The sequence below is a fragment of the Mobula birostris genome, chromosome 3 (assembly GCF_030028105.1).
Source record: "Mobula birostris isolate sMobBir1 chromosome 3, sMobBir1.hap1, whole genome shotgun sequence".
In the NCBI taxonomy this organism is placed as follows: Eukaryota; Metazoa; Chordata; class Chondrichthyes; order Myliobatiformes; family Myliobatidae; genus Mobula; species Mobula birostris.
In genome coordinates, this window is record NC_092372.1 from 136,799,673 (window position 1) to 136,824,755 (window position 25,083).

Consider the following 25,083-nt stretch of genomic DNA (forward strand, 5'->3'; position numbering starts at 1 on the left):
CTTTGATTATGAAGAGAAAAAGGATAATCCTAGTAATTATAGGCCAGTGAGCTTCACATCAAAGATAGAAAAGCTATTAGAGAAGATAATGCTGGATAGAATTCATCCACATTTGGAAAGACATGGCCTACTTTGTATGGGACAGATCATACCTTACAAACTTGATTGAGTTTTGGAGGGGAGGTGATGATAGTGTCTGATGAGTGTAAGCTAGTGGACATTACCCTCCTTGGCCTTTAGTAAGGCATTTGATAAGGTTCCCCATGGTAGGACCAATTCAGAAGATAAAGTTGCATGTGATCCAGTGTGAATTGCAATTTTGGATTCAGAACTGGCTTACCTGTAGGATAGGCTGGGGTTAGGCGGCTGCTCATCTAGCAGGCAGTCTGTGAACAGTTGTGTTCTACAAGGATCACTTCTGGGACCCCTGTTGTTTGTGATATATTGTATATGGATGAAGATGCAGATGGGTGGATTAGCAACTTTGCTGGATTGGAGTTGTGGACAGTGTATAAAAGAATACAACAGGATATCAATCAGTTACAGGTAAAGGCATATAAATGGTATATGGATTTTAATCCAGGCAAGTGGGGGATGTCGCACTTGGGGAGGTCTAATGCAAGGAGGAAGTAATAGTAGACCCATGGTCTACCAGTTTATAAATGGTATAGCAGAGTGGGATCCTGGGCTCTAAGTCCATAATCACTGAAGGTGGCTACACAAGTAGACAATGTGGTAAAGAAAGCATATGGAATGCCTGCCTTCATTGGTGAGGATGTTGAGTATAATGATAAAGAAGTCATGTTGCAGTGGTATACAGTAGCTTTACTCAGAACACACTTGGAGTACAGTATTATGTGCAGTTCTGGGTTGCCTTATCATAAGGAGGAAGTAGAAACTGTTGAAAGGCCACAGAAGAGTTTTACGTGGATACAGCCTAGAGTATGAGCTACAAGGATGCACAATCTTGGATTGTTCTCTCTAGAGCATCGGAGGCTGAAGGGGACACCGGAGGGCATTTTAAATTATGAGAGGCATAGTTAGGGTAGACACTCAGATTCTTTTCTCCAGGTAGAAATGACAAATTCCAGAAGGCATGTTTTTAATGCTGGGGAAATGGGGGTAAAGAAAAGTTTAAACACAACATGAGTGGCAAGTGTTTGTTTGGAAATGCAGAGAATGGTAGATGCCTAGAATGGGTTAGTAGGGGTGGTAGTGGAAGCAGGTAATTTGGTGGAGTTTAAAAGGCTTTTAGAGAGACACGCATGAATATGAGGGGATGGAGGGAAATGGATGATGTACAAGAAGAGGCCATTTAGAATAGATAGGCATCACATTTGACACAAATGGCCTGTCCAGTTCTGTATTGTTCTACATTCTATGTCCATTTTGACAACTTTTCACCACTGTATTAATCATTCATACAGAGCATTTCATTAACTTGAGGTTAATAATGCCCATATTGTAGTCATTATGTTGAGACTGTGTGTTAAGAAATAATATACAATATTATTTGGTCTAATGAACACAAAGCAAATCATAACAAACCCAAGTCTGTCCACCTGAATAACTTCAATTCTGATCACTGCAACTGAGATTCATCCCAGAAACTTTTGTAGCTGATACAAGACTTTGGAGCAATAGTAAAGGAACAGATGATCTGCAATCTCTTATGCGTAAAAAAATTATTTAGAGGTGATTTTCTGTATTAATCATTGGGCCATACAGCCGGATTCCACAAAAAACAAATGCTGATAGTGAAGAATTACTGCGAATGACTGCCTAGATTTAGAAATGGAATGAATTACAGGGGAGAAATTTCATCCTGGCAGTGTCAATAGATTTAAGTGATGTAGCTAAACTTCTTAAGGAGTTTCAGAAGTGTTAGCAAACATAGAAAATAGGTGCAGGAGTAGGCCATTCAGCCCTTCGAGCCTGCACCGCCATTTATTATGATCATGGCTGATCACCCAACTCAGAACCCTGCACCAGCCTTCCCTCCATACCCTCTGATCCCTGTAGCCTCAAGGGCCATATCTAACTCCCTCTTAAATATAGCCAATGAACTGGCCTCAACGGTTTCCTGTGGCAGAGAATTCCACAGATTCACCACTCTCTGTGTGAAGAAGTTTTTCCTAATTTCGGTCCTAAAAGGCTTCCCCTTTATCCTCAAACTGTGACCCCTCGTTCTGGACTTCCCCAACATCGGGAACAATCTTCCTGCATCTAGCCTGCCCAATCCCTTTGGGATTTTATACATTTCAATCAGATCCCCCCTCAATCTTCTAAATTCCAATGAGTACAAGCCTAGTTCATCCAGTCTTTCTTCATATGAAAGTCCTGCAATCCCAGGAATCAATCTGGTGAACCTTCTTTGTACTCTCTCTATGGCAAGGATGTCTTTCCTCAGATTAGGGGACCAAAACTGCACACAATACTCCAGGTGTGATCTCACCAAGGCCTTGTACAACTGCAGTAGTACCTCCCTGCTCCTGTACTCGAATCCTCTCGTTAATGCCAGCATACCATTTGCCTTTTTCACCGCCTGCTGTACCTGCATGCCCACTTTCAATGACTGGTGTATAATGACTTATTGCACCTTCCCTTTTCCTAATCGGCCACCATTCAGATAATAATCTGTTTTCTTATTTTTGCCACCAAAGTGGATAACTTCACATTTATCCACATTAAATTGCATCTGCCATGAATTTGCCCACTCACCCAACCTATCCAAGTCACCCTGCATCCTCTTAGCATCCTCCTCACAGCTAACACTGCCGCCCAGCTTCGTGTCATCCGCAAACTTGGAGATGCCGCATTTAATTCCCTCATCCAAGTCATTAATATATTGTAAACAACTGGGGTCCCAGCACTGAGCCTTGCAGAACCCCACTAGTCACTGCCTGCCATTCTGAAAAGGTCCCATTTATTCCCACTCTTTGCTTCCTATCTGCTAACCAATTCTCCATCCACATCAATATCTTACCCCCACTACCGTGTGCTTTAAGTTTGCACACTAATCTCCTGTGAGGGACCTTGTCAAAAGCCTTTTGAAAATCCAAATATACCACATCCACTGGTTCTCCCCTATCCACTCTACTAGTTACATCCTCAAAAAATTCTATGAGATTCATCAGACATGATTTTCCTTTCACAAATCCATGCTGACTTTTCCGATGATTTCACCGCTTTCCAAATGTGCTGTTATCACATCTTTGATAACTGACTCCAGCAGTTTCCCCACCACCGACATTAGGCTAACTGGTCAATAATTCCCCGATTTCTCTCTCTCTCCTTTTTTAAAAAGTAGGGTTACATTAGCCACCCTCCAATCCTCAGGAACTAGTCCAGAATCTAACAAGTTTTGAAAATTTATCACTAATGCATCCACTATTTCTTGGGCTACTTCCTTAAGCACTCTGGGATGCAGTCCATCTGGCCCTGGGGATTTATCTACCTTTAATCCCTTCAATTTACCTAACACCACTTCCCTACTAACATGTATTTCGCTCAGTTCCTCCATCTCACTGGACCCTCTGTCCCCTACTATTTCTGGAAGATTATTTATGTCCTCCTTAATGAAGACAGAACCAAAGTAATTATTCAATTGGTCTGCCAAGTCCTTGCTCCCCATAATCAATTCACCTGTTTCTGTCTGTAGGGGACCTACATTTGTCTTTACCAGTCTTTTCCTTTTTACATATCTATAAAAGCTTTAACAGTCAGTTTTTATGTTCCCTGCCAGTTTTCTCTCATAATCTTTTTTCCCCTTCCTAATTAAGCCCTTTGTCCTCCACTGCTGAACTCTGAATTTCTCCCAGTCCTCAGGTGAGCCACTTTTTCTGGCTAATTTGTATGCTTCTTCTTTGGAATTGATACTATCCCTAATTTCTCATCAGCCACAGGTGCACTAACTTCCTTGACTTATTCTTTTGCCAAACTGGGATGAACAATTGTTGTAGTTCATCCATGCAATCCTTAAATGCTTGCCATTGCATATCCACCGTCAATCCTTTAAGTGTCATTTGCCCTTCTATCTTAGCTAATTCACATCTCATACCTTCAAAGTTACCCCTTAGAAACCTTAGAGTAACACAAGCAGATATATTATGGCAGTTACGCAGAGACTGGGTCAAACAGGCAAAGTGTATTTTAGGGGGAGGGGGAGGGGGAGGGGGAGGGGGAGGGGGAGGGGGAGGGGGAGGGGGAGGGGGAGGGGGAGGGGGATCTATCAGGTTTAGGAAGAGAATTCCAGAACCTGGGCTTTTGTCAGCTCACCACTGGTGAAGCAACTATATCAAGAATTAACACTAGAAACAGATGAATAGCAAGATGGAGAAAAGGAAGAGTTTGGTGGAAAAATAAAAAAAAAACAGGAAAGGATTTAACCACTGAGATAATTAAGCAGAAGCCAGACTGGGTCAGAAAGTCTAGGGATGATAGGTAGAAATGGCATGAGAGAAAGAATTCTTCACAGACCTCAAATCAAACAAGCAAACTATAAGCAAGAGAAAATTTGCAGATGCTGGAAATCCCAGCAACATACAAAATGCTGGAGGAACTAAGCAGGCCAGGCAGCACCTATGGAAGAAATTACAAACTGACGTTTTGGGCTGAAACCCTCCGGAAACTGAGAGAATATACAGCGGTTAAATGCAAAGAACACAGATTTCAGTTCACTCATCCACATGTGATATTTTAATGGTTAGCATCCACAATTTATCCATGGTCTCCAAAAATTTACTCATCCCATTAATGTTACATTCTCCACATTACGATATTTTAAATCAGTTCCATTCCAGTGTTACAAACAACCAATGATTTGAATTGTACACTTGCTGAAATACCAAACTACCAAATTTACTCAATTTTAAAATGCTATTGTATACAATTGGACAATGTTTTAAATAACTGAATAAACAATTCCTCAATCACATGCAGAGACAAAAATTGCTACACAAACACGTTAAGTAATGCTTCCAAATCAGCTACATTTCCAATTAATTAATTTTACTATGCACTGAGAGCAATAACAAGTTATTTTTATTTCCAATAACATGCGCTAAATTCAGTGTAAATAGACTAAAATATTAACAACCTGAGCCATAGCCAAATTATACTAAATTTATCAATGAACAGATCACAATGGTTCTACATCAGAACTTCACATTCATCACACTGGCAAGTGTAAAGGCAAGTAAAAGCACTTGCAAAGCTAGAGAAACAGTATGATCAGAACAGACTCTTCCACCACCCCTCCCCCGCAAGTATTTCTACATCTCAAAGGTTCTACGGCAGAAAAATGCATTTCTTCAGTTAACTATTGCCAAGAGCTAATCAAAAGATCAATGACCACAAAATTCCTTAAACGTATTAATCTCTTTTGTTCTGGACAGAAGACAAATCTGTAACCATCTTTTGAAAATCCACAAAGTACGGTTATGTAATTACAAACTGCAATAATGTTTACATTTATTTATATTCTCACTTGTTTTACATTTGCAGCAGTAATCAGCAATCAAAAAGGAACTTAAATTTCAGCCAAAATAATTTGCAGGAAATGGAAAAGTCAAAGGCTAGTACATCATTTTACACTGCAATACTCTGAGGGAGGTCTTGATGTTTAATTATAATGTATATTACCTTTATTTATTTCCTCTGAAAATTACATCTAATGCCAAAGCAGATTTTTTTTAAAGACTGCATAAGAAGGTAATTTTAAAAGACAACTTTTTAAGAAATTCTCCTGTGCTGAAACTGGGATTAGGCTGCAGACTAAGTAGAGTTGCTCCAATTCTGAAAGATCAAACGTTCCATTCTCAGGTTTATTACAACAGGAGGGAGTAACAACAAAAAACTCGTATCCCACTTCAAAAAAAAACATCTTGCAAGCATCATGGGATTTGAGTTGTAGGAAGTCTGAATAACAAATTCACAGGATGCATCAGAATTCACAGGATCCAACAGAGTGGCGTTTCAAAAAACTTTTCCTACAGGAATGCACTTGGATTTGCTCGTGGATCTTTCTGGTTCCTGTATCTGTGTGTTAACCAAACTCCCAGAATCTGAAATAAACATACTTGCAAGTTTTACTATTGGTAGTGTAGTGAAACAAAATGAATACTATTTCACGTTAAGCAATTTGAATACAATGACACATAATTATACTTGAGTAATTTTAGCATTTTCACATCCATTGCCATTAGATAACTGCCTATCTTGGATTTCAAAATGGGAAGACAATATGAACAGTTACGTTACAAGGAGATCCAATGTACTTAATGGTTTTGTGTCCAAAAATAGTACTATCCAGACCCAGTTCAGATTAATTTTACTCTGGAACAAAAAAGAACTGAATTTACATAAAGGTTGCAACAACAAGCTTGCATTTTTTTAAAAAAAAATTGTTTTCTCATTTTATGCCTTTAGATCAAATTGATATTACAGTTTCAGACATTACAAAGCCCAGTTAAGATCAGTATTGAACAAATAAGTGCTCATTACTTTGATGTATACTTTTTCAAGGCTCTGTATTCATCCCCCACAATTAGTTACAGTTTACTATCTTACTTGCTAAGTAAAATATATTGTAGCGCTCAGGGCAGGGGACAGGATTGGGGGAAAGAAATGGTTGACAGCACACCCCAGCATTCCTAGCGGCCAGCACTATTTATTGTTCTTGTTTTAAAATTCTTTTGTGGGATTATGGTGGGAAGTTCCAGTTCATTTATTGTTACATTTTAGCTTAGGTTATATACATGTATTCGCTTGTGTGTTTGTGGGTGACCGTGAGTATAACCAGAGTGTGTTAGAATCACATCCCCCATCTGTATGTGACTGAGTGGGTTTTCTCCCCAGGTCATAGTATCCAGTCAGTTTTTGTGTTTAATCACAGTAAAAATGGCTATTGAGTTACATGAACTTTTCTTGTCTATCATCGTGGACCAAATGCTCACTACAATATTGTAGTATTTTTGATGTAATCTACAGAACAGTGTGCATCATGTCAAATCAAATGAAAAATTCCAAAACCAATTTACTAAAAATTTAAAACCAAAATAAGTCTGCAAAAGTATTCATTCCCTTTGCAATTACTAGGCTAACTATCCTCAAGCACAATACTATACATTACCTTACCAACTCACCCAATTTGTCGATATAGAAAATTGGAGGATCACTTGTAATCAATGAATTCATAAGTATAAATACCCTCCTCTCTGTAAGGTCCAACAGTTATGGTAGAAGTTCAACAAACCAAAATGAGGACAATTGAGCATTCAAAACAAGTCAGAGAAATGATAATAGAGAACCACAAATCTGTAGAAGGGGACAAGACCATCTCATGGGCCCTGAACAAACCACAGAGCTCAGGGCCCATCATAAAAAAGTGAAAAAAAAACATGAAACCTCAGCCACACTGACTAGGTCAGGCCACCCCTCTAAACTTAAGTCAGCGGAGAAGAATGGCACTTGCTATAGTGACACCAACAGTCAACCTAAGTGAGATGCAGAAGTCAGTGGCTGCAACCAGAGATGAAATTCATGGTTCCACAATCTCTAAGGCCTTATACAAAAGAAGCATTTATGGAAGGGTGGCAAGGAAGAAGCCCTGGCTGGAAAAAAAGCATATGCTTGTTCATAAATACTTTGCAAAGTATTACTTAGAAAATACCGTAAAGATGTGGAAGATGGTCTTGTGATTGGATGAAACCAAAGTGGAAATTTTTGGCCTCAGCACTTAGCGTTACATGTGGCACAAATCTAATGCCACACATCAGCCAGGCAACACCATCCCGACTGTAAAATATGGTGGAGGTAACATTATGCTATGGTGACGGTTTTCAGCAGTAGGGACTGAAAATTGGTCAGGATTGATGGGAAGATGAATGCTGCTAAGTAAGAGAAATCCTGGGTAAAAACTTGCTAGCTCACCTCTGCCAGAAAGCTTAAATTGGGGTGGTAGTTCATCTTTCTACAGGACAATGACCCAAAGCACACTGCTAGAGAAACCATGGAGTGGCTAAACAAATGAAGAAAATTGATGTCCTTGAGTGGCCCAGCCAGAATCCTGAATTTAACCCAAACAAACATTTCTGGCAAGACCTCAAGACACCTGTCCACTACCACTCCACAACTACCCTGGCACTGCTTGAGCAATTTTGCAAACAGGAATGGGCAAATCTTGCTCCATCCTATTATGCAAATCTAACAGACACTTATCCAAAAAGAACACTGGCTGTAATAATTGAGAGGTGATTCAACAAGGTTGTCAAGCTGAGGAGTGGTAGGGGGGACAAGCTCTCACTACCTAAAACTGTTCCTCACGGCATGCGCCTCAAATAGCCTCTGGCAACTAAGTCCAACTCTTGGCCTTCTCATGTAGCTTAGCTACTAAGCCCGGTGGAACTGTTTCTACTGACAGCAGAAGGGGCGAAGGCGGGTCCTGGTGCCTTAAAACTAGTGGTTTGGGTAGATGGAGCTCGTCAGCCTGGGAAGGCAGTCCATCTAAGAGAGGGAAACTCCGATTTCAAACCTCTGCTGCCTTGTGGCCAAACCCACTCATGGGAAAGGCTTCGGGAGTAAAACCTGAGGACAAATCTAGAGCTGGAGTCCCTAAGGCAGTCCGACGTTGCCTTCAACCTTGTTCTGGCAACTCCTGCGATGACACTGGTGCCAAGCTGTATCAGCCCTTGTCCTTCCCTTGGACAACATCGGTGTTGTAGAGAGGGGAGACTTGCAGCATGGGCAACTGCCGGTCTTCCATACAACCTTGCCCAGGCCTGCGCCCTGGAGGGGACACTCCAGCGTCGCCTCACCACGATGGCACAACACGGAAAGCAGCAGTCTACTGGTTATAAGCCTGCGCTCGACTGACGTAGAAAAAGGTGCCAGGGGTTGCTCTCGACGGAGGGAGAGACCAGTGCGTCTCACTGGACAGCTACCCCCCACCTCAAGCTGGGCAGCCCCCAGCCAATTAGGTGCTGTCCCGCCACGGTCCGCCCACTCCACTGGGTGCATGGGGCTTAGGGGTACAAGTAGCCCAAACTGTGGACTGTAAACGCTGCACCAAGCACAACTAGAAGACAAAGAAAGAAGCCGGCACTCAGACTAGGATGCTGGAACATACGGACCATGACAACTGGTATATCAGATGACCTTTGGGAGATCAGGGACACACGCAAGACAGCAGTGATTAACAATGAACTGTCAAGACTCCAAGTGGACATTGCAATGCTCCAAGAGACACGTCTCACAGAATTGGGAACCCTACGTGAAAGAGACTATACCTTTTTCTGGCGGGGAAGGGCTCAGAAGAGACCAGAGAGCATGGTGTCGGCTTTGCCGTGAAGAACTCGCTGCTGAAGATGGTAGAGCCTAGCGAGAAGGGGACAGAGCGGATTTTCTCACTTCAACTCCACACATCCGACGGGCCTGTCAACCTTGTCAGTGTTTATGCCCCAACCCTTTACTCCACACAGGAGGCAAAGGACAAGTTTTACGACCAGCTCTCAATGATGATACAGGAGATCTCAAGTCAGGAACAGTTGTTGCTACTTGGCGACTTCAACGCCAGAGTGGGTGCCGACCACGACTCCTGGCCAAGCTGCCTGGGGCGGCATGGGATTGGCAGCATGAATGACAATGGGCAACGACTGCTCAAGCTTTGTATGCTCCACGAATTGTGTGTCACCAACACCTACTTCCAGACCAAAATTCAGCACAAAGTGTCTTGGCGGCATCCCCGCTCCAAACACTGGCACCAGCTAGACCTGATAATCACAAGACGCCGTCACCCTGAGAAACGTGCTCATGATTCGCTCCTTTCAGAGTGCCGACTGCGACATGGATCACTCTCTGGTTTGCTGCAAGATCAGTCTTCGGCCAAAGAAGATGCACTGCGCCAAGCCTCCAGGCAAGCAGCGCATCGATGCCAGTACGACAACACCCAGACAAAGCTGCAGAGTTCATCAAGTCAATGGAGGATGCTCTCCTTGCAGAGCCACCAGAAGGAGACGCTCAGCAGAGATGGGACTCTCTCAGGAATACTATCCGCAGCACTGCACTCAAGGCCTTCGGGAAGAAATGGGGCAAGACACAGTACTGGTTTGAAGCGAGCTCAAGTAAGCTCACCGCTGTCATTGAGGTGAAGCGTGTTGCACTGCTAGAGCACAAATGCCACCCCACCCCACCCGGGCAACACTGCAAGTGCTAAGGACAGCAAGAAGCAAGGCCCAGGAAACAGCCAGACGCTGTGCAAATGACCACTGGCTACAACTATGAGAAAGCATTCAGTCATCATTTGACACAGGCAACATCCGTGGAGTGGACGAGGGGATCGAGAAAGCCATTGGGCCAACCCAGAGCAAGACAGCACCATTGAAAACCATAACAGACGAGACCATCAATGACAAAAGCAAGCAGATGGAGAGATGCTCTAAAAAGAGAAGAGAAGCTGAGGCTTGCTGCTGAAGAAAAGCGCACTCGTTGGAAAAACAGTACCAAAATAACACTGGAGGACAACGCCTTCAAGTGCAGTCGCTGCAGCCGAGACTGTCACTCCCGTGTGGGACTCTACAGCCACAACACACGCAGCTCTACCAACACAGACTGAAGCAACACTTTCCAGGCGCAGATCCATGGTCTCGCGAGACTAACAGATGCCACCAGATTCAACAAAGTACTGAGCAAAGGGAGATAGATAAATTTTTTTTTTTTTTTGAAGGGGTGACATTTCAGTTCTAGGATTTTTAGTTTTACCATGCTTTACAATTTTCCCTGTTTTTGGGGCTCTACTGTGAAAAATGAGCATGTGCATGTGATTCACAAATAAAAATTCTCAGTGAAATTGACCAAAATACCTGGTTGCAATACTCAGTTATGTGAACAAAGGGTGGGGGCTAGAAACTTTCACAAGGCACACTGCATGGGCAACAGACTTAGTAATACGAAGAGTGATTGATAAGTTTGTGGCCTAAGGTGGACGGAGTCAATTTTAGAAAACCTAGCACATTATTTCTCAACATAGTCCCCTCCTACATTTACACACTTAGTCCAGAGACGAGTTATACAGCTCTCGTTACATACACATGCAGTTCAACTCTTTGAGTGATTGTGCAGAAAGTCTGAAATTAATAACTCATCTCCTTCTACCTTAGGCCTCGAACCTATCAATCACCCCTGCTGTGGACCATTTCTGGAGGTCCAAGACGCCGACTCCTACACAGAAGGGATCCGTATGCTCCACGACTGCTGGACGAAGTGTGTAAATGTAGGAGGGGACTATGTTGAAAAATAAATACATTGACTCCTTCTACCTTAGGCCACGAACTTATCATGTCCATGTATCTATCCACTTCTGCTGGAAGCTCATTCCACACAGCTACCACTCTCTGAGTGAAGAAGTTCCCCCGCATGTTACCCCTAAACCTTTGCCCTTTAACTCTCAACTTATGTCTTGTTTGAATCTCCCCTACTCTCAATGGAAAAAGCCTATCCACGTCAACTCTATCTATCCCCCTCATAATTTTAAACACCTCTATCAAGTCCCCCCTCAACCTTTTACGCTCCAAAGAATGAAGACCCAACTTGTTGAACCTTTCTCTGTAAGTTAGGAGATGAAACCCAGGCAACATTTTAGTAAATCTTCTCTGTACTCTCTCAATTTTACTGACATCCTTCCTATAATTCAGTGACCAGATCTGTACAAAATACTCCAAATTTGGCCTCACCAATGCCTTATACAATTTCAACATTATATCGCAACTCCTATACTCAATGCTCTGATTTTTAAAGGCCAGCATACTGAAAGCTTTCTTCACCACCCTATCCACATGAGATTCCACCTTCAGGGAACTATGCATCATTATTCCTAGATCCCTCTGTTCTACAGCATTCTTCAATGCCCTACCATTTACCATGTATGTCCTATTTTGATTAGTCCTACCAAAATGTAGCACCTCACATTTATCAGCATTAAACTCCATCTGCCATCTTTCAGCCCATTCTCCTAACCGGCCTAAATCTCTCTGCAAGCTTTGAAAACCTATCTTAGTATCATCTGCATACTTACTAATCCAATTTACTACCCCATCATCCAGATCATTAGTATACATGACAAACAACATTGGACCCAGTACAGATCCCTGAGGCACACTGCTACACACCATCCTCCAATCTGACCCCTGAGGCACACTGCTACACACCGTCCTCCAATCTGACACACAGTTATGCACCACTACTCTCTGGCATCTCCCATCCAGCCACTGCTGAATCCATTTTACTACTTCGATATTAATGCCTAACGATTGAACCTTCCTAACTAACTTTCCATGTGGAACTTTGTCAAAGGCCTTACTGAAATCCATATAGAGAACATCCACCACCTTACCCTCGTCAACTTTCCTAGTAAACTCATCAAAAAATTCAATAAGGTTTGTCCAACATGACCTTCTACGCACAAATCCATGTTGACTGTTCCTAATCAGGCTCTGTCTATCCAGATAATTATATATACCATCTTTAAGAATACCTTCCATCAATTTACCCACCACTGACGTCAAACTCACAGGCTGATAATTGCTAGGTTTACTCTTCAAACCCTTTTTAAACTATGGAACCACATGAGCAATACACCAATCCTCTGGCACCATCCCCGTTTCTAATGACATTTGAAATATTTCTGTCAGAGCCCCTGCTATTTCCACACTAACTTCCCTCAAGGTCCTAGGGAATATCTTGTCCGGACCCAGAGACTTGTCCACTTTTATATTCCTTAAAAGCACAAGTACTTCCTTTTCTTTAATCGTCATACTTTCCATAACTACCCTTCTTGTTTCCTTTACCTTACACAATTCAATAGCATTCTCCTTAGTGAATACCGAAGAAAAGCAATTGTTCAAAATCTCCCCCATCTCTTTTGGCTCGCACATAGCCGTCCACTCTGATTCTCTAAGGGACCAATTTTATCCCTCACTATCCTTTTGCTATTAATATAACTGTAGAAACCCTTGAGTTTTTTTTTTCCCACCTTACTTGCCAAAGCAGCCTCTTTTAGCTTTTCTAATTTCTTTCTTAAGATTCTTTTTACATTCTTTATATTCCTCAAGCACCTCATTTACTCCATGCTGCCTATATTTATTGTAGATCCCTCTCTTTTTCCGAACCAAGTTTCCAATATCCCTTGAAAACCATGGCTCTCTCAAACTTTTAACCTTTCCTTTCAACCTAACAGGAACATAAAGATCCTGCACCCTCAAAATTTCACCTTTAAATGACCTCCATTTCTCTATTACATCCTTCCCATAAAACAAATTTTCCCAATCCACTCCTTCTAAATCCTTTCGCATCTCCTCAAAGATGGCCTTTCTCCAATCAAAAATCTCAACCCTGGGTCCAGTCCTATCCTTCTCCATAAATATATTGGAACTTATTTTGATCACTGGACCCGAAGTGCTCCCCAACACATACCTCCGTCACCTGCCCTATCTCATTCCCTAACAGGAGATCCAACACTGCCCCTTCTCTAGTTGGTGCCACTATGTATTGCTGCCAGAAACAATCTTGCACACATTTGACAAACTCCAAACCATCCAGCCCTTTTACAAAATGGGCTTCACAGTCTGTATGTGGAAAATTTAAAATCTCCCACAATCACAACCTTGTGCTTACTACAAATATCTGCTATCTCCTTACAAGTTTTCTCCTCCATTTCTCGGTCCCCATTAGGTGGTCTATAATACACCCCTATAAGCGTCACTACACTTTTCCCATTCCTCAATTCCACCCAAATAGCCTCCCTAGACGAGTCCACTAATCTATCCTGCCAGAACACCGCTGTTATATTTTCTCTAACAAGCCATGCAACACCTCCCTCTTGCCCCTCCTATTCTATCACACCTGAAGCAACCAAATCCTGGAATATTTAGTTGCCAATCACACCCTTCCTGCAACCACGTTTCACTAATAGCTACAACATCATATTTCCAGGTTCAATCCATGCTATAAGCTCATCTACCTTTCTTACAATGCTCCTAGCATTAAAATAGATGCATTTAACAAACTCTCCACCTCTTACTCTGTTTTAAATACAAAATAAATTTTTCCAGAAACATTAATCTAATGTAGCAATTAAATCAACAGTGGCTGACTGGTGGTGTAGTGGCATCAGCACTGGACTTCAAAGCAGATGGTCCTGAGTTCAAACCCAGCCGGGTCCCAAACTGGGCAGTAGCAGTGTCTGCGCAGAAAAAAGGCCTGGCAATCTACTTCCATATCTTCCATGAGAACCCTGTGGGCCCTATGGTCCATGAAGTCACGAAGAGTCAGACTCGACTAAACAACTGAACAACAACATAATAAGCTCAGGGACCATAAATGTTTTAGTGGAGGCTGATATGATAGGGTCTTTTAAGAAACTCCTGGACAGATATATGGAGCTCAGAAAAATAGAGGGCTATGGGTAACCCTAGGTAATTTCTCAGGTATGGACATGTTCGGCACAGCTTTGTGGGCCGAAGGGCCTGTATTGTTCTGTAGGTTTTCTGTTTCTAGTGCACTAAGAGGCTCTAATCATTCTGTGTGACAGACTAATTTAATGTTGGCACATTTTAGTGATTACGAAATGTACAAATGAATTTCAAATTTTCATTGTATTTGAAGAAATGAAATACTGTTTATTACGGTGAAATTACATATTGACAGAAGTTACCAGATTAGAAGGGGGATAAAGATCTTCGTTCACTTGAAGCAATTGCTAAAATGACTTCTACCTCAAACTAATTGGAGCTAAATTTTCCACAGACTGACTTCCAATATTCAAAGACGAAGTATTAAAAGAGTACATTGTTAAATTAAAACAATGACTACATTGCTTAAAACTAATTCTTTCTAACGGCATTTGTCACCATGAACAACACTGCATTATTCCTTTTTGTTTATTTTATAGTTTAAATTTTTATCTTTGAACTGTTCTACTGCTGCAGAAAAAACAAACATTTATCCTTATACAAGTCAGTGATACTAAATCTGATTCTGATTTCTGAATATGGTATGATACAACAATAAATCTGGTAGAGAATCAGTGGGCAAATTTTCCAATATAATTGTCAAAGGGTCAAAGAAGTTCAAAATAATTTGAGAAATGTATTTTAATTATTACTTGAAGTTTAACTTTGAATTTTGATTTCATTTTCCTATGCAGATACACTAAAATTGCTCTGTGACACTCAAAATAAAAACACAATTTTAGGTAAGAATGAATTGGAACTGCTTCAAGTTTTTAAAAAAGATTGAGCTACTTCTTTAAATTAAGTTCCTTCAAAAGAAACTTCTACTGACCTCGGTGAAGCTGAAGAAGAGACCTATACCACCAACAAATCTCAGTACTTCGCCAGCATAGGTTCTTAGAATTGGTCCACATGGTTTACAGTTACCGGTACAGTGCTGCAAAAAAGCAGATATCATTTCCCTTCATATTTGAAAGCTTTCATTCATGAAATATGCAACTCTGAAAATAATTCTCAATCAATCTTGTTGGAAGAATTTTCCTCCTTTGTGGTGAGAATGTCTCACCACTTGATGGACACTGGTTGGAAAGCTAGCATTTATTCCCCACCCTGGACGTCTTTGAGAATGTTGTGCCCTGCTCCCTTGCAACCCATGTGGTGGAAGTGCCCTTAAAATGATGCTCATTAAGGACTGGCAATACTTAAATTCAGCAACAGTAAAGAGCAAAATTATGTGAAAGGCAGAATAGTGTGCAATTTGGAAGGGAACTTGCAGATTGTAGAGTTCACGTGCACTTTGTCTTTGTCTATAGGCAATAGGAGGCTATGGGGAGGTACCTCTGAAGCAACCTAGGTGATTATTTTACAAAACAACTTGCTGAAAATATACACCACAGTCACAATGGATAGGGAGTGATTATTCCCAGTGAAGTTAGTTTCAAACAAAACCGCCACTTTGTCCTCAATGGTACCAAGCTTGAGTATTATTAGCGTACAATTCATATAAAATAATTTGGTTTCTGATTTTTGAAGGATCTTAACTATCTACTAATAGAAGGTTAAGACCCTTTGAAGAATCAGAAGCCAAGTTATTTGCTGTAATTAACAGTGAACAATTTACCTTGTGTTTCTTAAAACCTCAAGAGATGGTAGTTAACTTTGGAATCAGGCAAGATCTCACAAGAACATAAGAAATTAACACGTTCTCATAACATTGGAATCAGTAAAACTGCAACACTGCAGGACTCAGATCAGCCCAGTTTGTTCACATCTATGTTGTTTCTATGTATGCTCTTAAATTAAACATAACCAGTCCAGTGACCACCCCCCCAACATGAAAACATATTGCCACAGAAATAAAGGACTTTATGCACAATTGTCTTCAATTTACAGTGAGCACTGACTACCTAGAAGTCTCCATCACATTTCCTTTCATTTGGTACTTGTTTACAAAACCTCAACATAAACATTTAGACATTTAGCTTAAAGTAGTTCATCAAGGTTTGGTCATTTTTATCAGCGTGGTGAAGCTTCATTGGATCAAGGGTCTTTCCAATTTCCCATAAGTGATCGCAATTTAGCCACTAGGAAGGAAACACCAGCTTTGTCTCTCAGTTAATTGATCAACAGAGTGCTGCCTTCAACCTGAGTGAAATGATACCTACAAGATATGGAAACCCAGAGGGTCATTTCCATGTTGTATGGCTTTATGACTAAGATACTGCATTGCAACTGTATTCCATACCTGTTGTTACACTGAATACAAATCCAGGCAAATATTGTTTGAGGATGTCCACACTAACTGTAGCTTGCCTCAGGGCCAGCTCGAGGTTTGAAACTGACCACTGGTGAAGATGCAGGGGCTTCTGGTTTTATTGGCTAAGAGGCACTTGCTTGGAAAACTTATTGGGGTAAAAAAAAAAAAAAAATGAAGCCTCATGTTTCAGAAATTTTTAATAAACTGTTCAACCACAGATCTAAATGATGTATTTGCAGTCATCAACATTTCACAGGCACCACTATCTAGTTTTATATTCCGAGATTCCATAATTACAAAAAACAAGTTTAAATTTGGTCTTTACCTGTACTTTAAATTTCTGCTGTTTATCTTAATACTATTCCCATAGAGTATGAAACCACACTGTGTGCCATGGCAACTTGGAAGTATTATACACTCCGAGAGAAACAAGCAAACAGATTGCAGGGGTTCAGTAAGGCAGCTTCTCACTGAGCTTAACTACATTTACAACCATAGTGAAGGTGGCAAGGAGGAATCTTGGAATGGTGTCCCAAGAAGGTTAACAAGAGGAATTCTGCAGATGCTGGAAATTCAAGCAACACACATCAAAGTTGCTGGTGAACACAGCAGGCCAGGCAGCATCTCTAGGAAGAGGTACAGTCGACGTTTCGGGCCGAGACCCTTCGTCAGGACTAACTGAACGAAAAGCTAGTAAGAGATTTGAAAGTGGGAGGGGGAGGGGGAGATCCAAAATGATAGGAGAAGACAGGAGGGGGAGGGATGGAACCAAGAGCTGGACAGGTGATTGGCAAAGGGGATATGAGAGGATCATGGGACAGGAGGCCCAGGGAGAAGGAAAAGGGTGGGGGGGGGAACGACCCAGAGGATGGGCAAGCGGCATAGTGAGAGGGACAGAGGGAGAAAAAGGAGAGTGAGAGAAATAATGTGTGTATAAAAATAAATAGCGGATGGGGTACGAGGGGGAGGTGGGGCATTAGCGGAAGTTAGAGAAGTCAACGTTCATGCCATCAGATTGGAGCTAACCTGAGTGTGGCTTCATCTTTACAGTAGAGGAGGCTGTGGACAGACATGTCAGAATGGGAATGGGATGTGGAATTAAAATGTGTGGCCACTGGGAGATCCTGCTTTCTCTGGCGGACAGAGCATAGGTGTTCAGCAAAACGGTCTCCCAGTCTGCGTCGGGTCTCGCCAATACATAGAAGGCCACATCAGGAGCACCGGACGCAGTATATCACCCCAGCCGACTCACAGGTGAAATTCCAGACCTAATCAGTTCCCCTCTACCACCACTCTGCTCCGTCTAGCGGAATTAGTCCTTACACTTAATAATTTCTCCTTTGGCTCCTCCCACTCCCTCCAAACTAAAGGTGTAGCTATGGGCACCCGTATGGGTCCTAGCTATGCCTGCCTTTTTGTTGGCTTTGTGGAACAATCGGCAGGGATCGCTCCCTACGCGACTCCCTTGTCCATTCGTTCCCCCCCCCCACCCCAATTCCCTCCCTGATCTCCCTCCTGGCACTTATCCTTGTAAGCAGAACAAGTGCTACACATGCCTTTACACTTCCTCCCTTACCACCATTCAGGGCCCCAGACAGTCCCTCCAGGTAAGGCGACACTTCACCTGTGGGTCGGCTGGGGTGATATACTGCGTCCGGTGCTCCCGATGTGGCCTTTTATATATTGGCGAAACCTGACGCAGACTGGGAGACCGTTTTGCTGAACACCTACGCTCTGTCCGCCACAGAAAGCAGGATCTCCCAGTGGCCACATATTTTAATTCCACATCCCATTCCCATTCTGACATGTCTGTCCACGGCCTCCTCTACTGTAAAGATGAAGCCACACTCAGGTTGGAGGAACAACACCTTATATTCCGTCTGGGTAGCCTCCAACCTGATGGCATGAACATCGACTTCTCTAACTTCCGCTAATGCCCCACCTCCCCCTCGTACCCCATCCGCTATTTATTTTTATACACACATTCTCTCACTCTCCTTTTTCTCCCTCTGTCCCTCTGACTATACCCCTTGCCCATCCTCTGGGTTCCCCCCTCCCTTTCCTTCTCCTGGGCCTGCTGTCCCATGATCCTCTCACATCCCCTTTGCCAATCACCTGTCCAGCTCTTGGCTCCATCCCTCCCCCTCCTGTCTTCTCCTATCATTTTGGATCTCCCCCTCCCACTTTCAAATCTCTTGCTAGCTCTTCCTTCAGTTCGTCCTGATGAAGGGTCTCGGCCTGAAACGTCGACTGTACCTCTTCCTAGAGATGCTGCCTGGCCTGCTGCGTTCACCAGCAACTTTGATGTGTGTCCCAAGAAGGTTTATAGTTTAGGATATTTAGAGACCCGTTTCTGATTTTACGCCATTACAATCATTTTGCTGCCCAGCTATATAGAGCAAAACTGAGTTCTATCCTGAATTAATCTAGCTTAAAAATACCAAAGATTAATTTGATGAATTCAAATGAATTTTTTGACAGTACATTTGAAGAAACTGATGTTTTACTTCCAGCATTTTATACACTTACAGCTTTGCAGGTTTCATTTTTATTCACTTCATTAAATCCACAGCAGTTTAGATAGCTCTCCACATCTCCTCTGGTTTCTACTGATTTGTTCCATCCCACTTCCAGAAAATGATTCTGAAAGCAAAAAAAAAATTACTTTGCTGTCAAATCATTGGGACAGCAGTCAGTGTTTGTAAGATGCATCACTCACAACATCTCTAAAAATTCACATTTTAAAACAGACATGTAATATTTCAACTTAATTGTCACATCCAAAAGACAATATCCATGTTAGTTTGTTTTGATCTTAACTTGATTAATCTAAGCAAACTAGAAAGGGCTAACATTATATGAAAGCGATTGATGATCAATAAATAAATTTAGCTTTTAAATAAAGTGAGGTCATGTTCAGGCCAGGTTTGAATATCGGGGGGGGGGGGGGAGGGGGGAGAAGAGAGGGGGTGGCGGTGAAATCATTTGTTGGAAATCTAAAAACCAGCTTAGATAAGAAATGAAACCTGTCTAGCATCACAGGAACTACTCTGGAATAGTCCAATAAAAATAAACGTTAGCAGATGCAGCAGAGGTCCATAACATCTCTAGAATTCAGTGTGCAGCACTATTCTCTCAGAATAGCAGTGAAGACTAATGAAACACAAACTACTGAAGAGTGTTAAAATCCAAAGAAACCATCAGAGTAGGGTGAAAGCTAAACTTTTGGGATTAATATAGGAGAATTAGATGATCCAAGGAATGATAAACAGGAAACTTAGGTACATACTAGAGTCAGGGGTGGCCAACCAGTGAGGCACTGGATGATCAGAAGAGGCACCAGGCGTCTGCACCAGCGGTGCGTCACAGGTTTTTGCCAGTCAGTTTACAACTGATACTCGTGCACTACTGAGTTGTGCTTTGTTTGTCCTTTGTGAACATTTGCAGTTTTGTACTTCTTCGAAAATTAAGCCTTGTTTTTACATTCAGTTACCCATCACAGTGCAAAAGAAAAGCAGAAAGTGATAGTAAGCGTGAATTCAATGAACAGTGGGAAAATGAGTTCTTATTTATAGTGGGTCCATCAGGAAAACCGTTGTGCATTGTTTGTGAAAACACTTTCTCACATAATAGAAGACATGATCTTAATAGACACTATAAAACACAACTTCAGACTGAAGTAGAAGGAAAACTGAAGCTAGTGCTTGGGTCTGAGTTATAGAAAGAATACGTGATTAAGAAAAATGAAGAAATCAAAAGAAGACAAAATATATTTGTTAAAAGAAATTGTGAAAGTTTGGTGACGACAGAAGCGTCCTATGAAATTGCTTTAGCGTTGGCCAAAAAATGGAAGTCTTTCTCTGATGGAGAAGAAATTGTTAAGTCTTGTCTCCAAATATTTGCAAGATGTCTTGGTGATAAAAATATTGAAAGGAAAGTAGACAAAATTGCTCTCTCAAAGCAAACAGTTACGAGATGCACCGAAGAACTCTGTCATGATGTATCTGAGCAACTGAAAGACTTTGTCCGTGCTTGTACTTCCTTTTCTTTAGCTTTGGACGAATCTGCTGACATATGCGATGTAGCCCAGTTAAGCATTTTTATAAGAGGAATTGATGATAATTTTAGCGTCTTTGAAGAACTTATCAGTCTTGAGTCGCTTCATGGAAAAACAAGAGGATCAGACATATTTGACAAAGTAAAACCATGCCTAGAAAATCTACAACTAGGTTCTAGTAAACTCATCAGTGTTTGTACTGATGGAGCATACAGATGTGAACAAGCATTTTCAGCCATGAAATTGATTAAAAACAAAACGAGGTCACGATTGATTCAAATTTGAAGAATTCTCTGCTGCCCTCAGTAACTAATTTAACTCTAAACATTAAAAGCTTGGCAAAATCAAAACAGACTCAAAAGTCTCATTTAGGCAAGTGATGTTTATCTTGCTTTTATATTAAATCAATATATCATGTAAAAATGCTAAATATGTCTATATTAACATATTTTAACAAGAATTGAATGGAGGTATAAGAGTTGAATGGCGCATCTGAACTCGTGCATGAAAATAATTGACGCATGGAATGTAAAAGGTTGGCCACCCGTGTACTAGATCATGATTGTTAGTTATAAATGTTTAGAGTGTGGGTGTTGAAAGCAAAGATAGCATTTGTTGCTCATTCCTAGTGCCTCCCTTTGAACTGCTCCATAGGAACATACAAATTAGGAACAGAAGTCAGCCACTTGCCCCTCAAGCCTGCTTCACCATTCAGTATGATCATGGCTGATCCGATTATAACTCCAGCGTATTTTTACAAACTCAGTGATTTCTTGCCCTTGTGTTTAGCAACAATGTCTTTAAAATATGCAAAGGCATGCTTTGAAGAAAAGATTGCCAAAGACACCATCCTCAGAAATAAAGCCTTAAATACACAACCTTATTTTATTAAAAAAACAATAAACCCTAGCCCTTGAATCTTTCGAGGGACAACTTCCTATCCATATTCCCCCTTTTATGATTGCTGGAAACTTACACAAGACAATTAATTGGACTGTCACATTTCCAAAATCCAGAGATGAGACAACCTACTGGCCCCTAGTAGAAATGGTGCAGAGGGGGGTTATGTGAGAAACCACTGATACACACACTGCTGACACCTAGTTGATGCAATGATAACTAAACTGCTAAACATTGATAAAGATGTATTACCTTGGCTTAAACATGACAAGTACATTGCTGCATTATGGAGGGATTGTGTTCACAGAAGACCTTCAACATCATTCCTGTAAATATCTTAAAATATCTTAGCCCTGGACAAAATTCATCTCTCCGCACCCCCCCCCCCCCAATGTGTGTTAAGTTATGATGTAGTATAGCTTACTTGAGGACAAGAGCAAATTTCATTCTTTACCTCAAATTTTTGGTAGCAATTTGTTACTGGTTATATGCAAAAATAAGTGACACTACCACATGATGTATGCTTTCTTCACAACGAATTAAAAACAACAAACTTTACTAGCATCTCTTGGCTCTCTCATTTTCTTTTAATGTTTTGGACTGTGGGATAAAGGGAAGGAGGGGCACCTGGAGAATGTGATAGGCAGATGAGGAGACAAGTTTAAAGTGGGGGGGGCTAGAGTGGGAAAAGAAGAGGGAAGGTGGAGTGGAAAAGAAAAAAATACCAGTTTTCACTTCACTACAGTGAAACTCCATTAATCTATCTGATACCATATGTAGCGGCACTGAAGTAGCAGATTTTTAGACCAGTGGATGTTACTCCAAGAAATATAGCATTTTATTTTTTTAATTTCAGAACGCTGGAAAACATATTGCAGGGATGTATATATTTTTGTGAATCTAGTGAATTTAAAGAGAGTGGGAAACTGTGTGATGAGTATAAGGGATCAAAGCAAGCCCCCCCAAGTCTGGACCCTGCACCAAACACAGCTTACACTCCAGCTCCCAGCTCCATACCCTGCTCACACTCTGCACCCAGAGTTGTCAATTTGGACTCTTAAGGAGCCAGATGCTGAACTATCAGAATTTCCAAACAGTCAAAAACCATTAGGAGTTTGAATTTACATTCCCCAGCTCACACGGCAAGATTCGAATCCCAGCTCTGATCAATAATCCAAACAGTTGCATTCCCAACATGGTGCAGCCCTTCACCTTTTCGGATCTACGGAAAATCGGCACTTAACACCACCATAAAACAAGTCATTAAATCCAATGCATAGATAGTGTATGAACATGATAAAAGGTTAGTTTAAAACAAAAGAGAAATTAAAGATAGTTTCTGAACTTGTGAAATGAAGAAAGATCAATGAATTTCCTCACCTGTTGATTCTCATTGAGCGCGAGGCTTGCACAGGAGATAGAGAACTGAACTACAAACACCAAGAACAGAATGATCATATACTAATAGCCAGCAGTCAAGGGAAAAAAAAATGTTGTGCTCACCTTCTGATATTCATGGTGCAGCAATATACATACATTATCAAACTACCATTCCAATTCTTTCCACTACTCTTTCTGCTCCAAGATTAAAAATATAGTACCCAACCTTCATTGGGCAACTTTGTTTTTAAATAAAGAAAACAAAGCATTCAAACTCCTGTTACCGCATCAGGCAAATAAGTAAAGCTGAAATTCTAACTTTTACATCTTTTAAGGCTATTGGATCATTGAATGAACATTTTTAAATCAAAGTGTGATGATAGCATGAGGGAGTGTGAAATGGGAATTATATTTAGTTAGAAAATATGCATTCGGAAAAGCAAAAAAGCAAGGATATACATTATAAATGGGAAGTTACAGAGATGTGTACAGGATGCACACACAGAGAAGGAGTCAGACAGTAGAATGATAATGAAGACAGGTTGGACTCTAGCCTTTTTCAGTTGAAGCTTGGAATATGAGGCACAAAGAATAGGGCGGTCATACTAGAACCATACGAACTACTAAACAGGCATAGCTACAGCACAACATACAATTCAGCACAGTAAAGGGCAATATGTTAACACAAGACAGGGTGCAAAGATGATTCATAAGGATTTTGCTAGAGTGAAATAATCGAATCAAATGATGCCTTATTTCCTTTAGGAAGAAAGGAGACTGAACAGTTTTAATAAATGCATGAAAAGGTGTTAAGAGGCCCAGTCACAATGAGTAGAAAGGTTTTACTTTCTGTAGTAAGTGAAACAACACTTCAGTGACACAAGGATTAGAGGGTTTAGAAATAGTGTTTTTAATCAAAACATAATGAATAATAAAGTACATCATTAAGGGCAGATAGCTTGCATTTCTCCTGTTTCTATGCCAATACATGTGACACCCCCAGGGGGGGTGACCCCACTGCTGCTGACTGCCTGCAAACCACTCACCTTTGAGTTCTTCCTTCAATCCGTCACCCTCCTCTCCCTATCAGTCACTCTCCCCTCTTTCATTCTCCCTTTGACAATACCAAGCTGAGATGCCCCTCTCATTACCATCTTCTGCTCCAGTTGTTTCTTATCCATCCTCTCTGACCTCAGCATGGGCCTTGAATTCACACCCCTGTGAAGAACTCAGGGCCTACCTTGATGGTAAGAACTTCTCCCATTGTTTCCATGCTTATTTCCTTGGTAAGGAGTCCTTTAAACCATTGCCCCACACCCTCATGTTCTCCAGAGACGTTCAATCCCTTTGCAGTTCTACTCCCCATCAGGAAGGGCTCGGGCTCTTTACATTTCTCTATAATTTAAATCCAAACAATTCCCCTTTACTATTGCTATGGGCTACCTTGCAGAACAATTACTTACCTTGGAATACTTCTCTTTTGATTCCTCTCACCTTCTTAAAAAAAAAATCAAAAGATGTTGTTTTACACAGTTATATAGGCCCTACTTACACCTGCATTTCATTGGAGATGTGGAGCTATCTTTGTTCCAATCCTAGTCTAAGACCACAAGACATAGGAGCAGAATTAAGCCATTTGGCTAATTGGATCATCTCCACCATGGTTGATTTATAATCCATCTCAACACCATTCTCCTGCCTCCTCCCTGCAATCTTTGATGCCCTAACTAATCAAGAACCTGGCACCCTCCATTTTAAAGATACCCAATGATTTGGTCTCCACAGCCATCTGCAGTGAGGAATTCAACAAATTCACCACACTTTAGCTAAAGAGATTCATCCTCATCTCTGTTCTAAAGGACGTTCTTCTATTCTGAGGCTGTGCTTTCTGGTCTGAGACTCCCCAACTACAGAATCATCCCCACATCCACTCTATCTAGGCCTTTCAATATTTGACATATTCCAATGAGATCCCCCTCATTCTT

General features: G+C 41.3%; 1 protein-coding gene across 1 annotated transcript in view; it reads right to left on the bottom strand.

Annotated features, from left to right (window-relative positions):
- Positions 1 to 4,680: 4,680 nt before the first annotated feature.
- The window catches only part of tspan13a (tetraspanin 13a), a 53,422-nt gene continuing 33,019 nt past the window's right edge, over positions 4,681 to 25,083 (bottom strand). Inside the window, exons 3-6 of the mRNA XM_072251966.1 lie at positions 23,099 to 23,179; positions 19,291 to 19,404; positions 15,337 to 15,441; positions 4,681 to 6,065 (exon numbers count right to left, since the gene is read on the bottom strand). Of these exons, the coding sequence (XP_072108067.1) occupies positions 5,991 to 6,065; positions 15,337 to 15,441; positions 19,291 to 19,404; positions 23,099 to 23,179 (375 nt within the window). The 3' untranslated portion in view covers positions 4,681 to 5,990. The remainder of the gene's footprint in view (positions 6,066 to 15,336; positions 15,442 to 19,290; positions 19,405 to 23,098; positions 23,180 to 25,083) is intronic.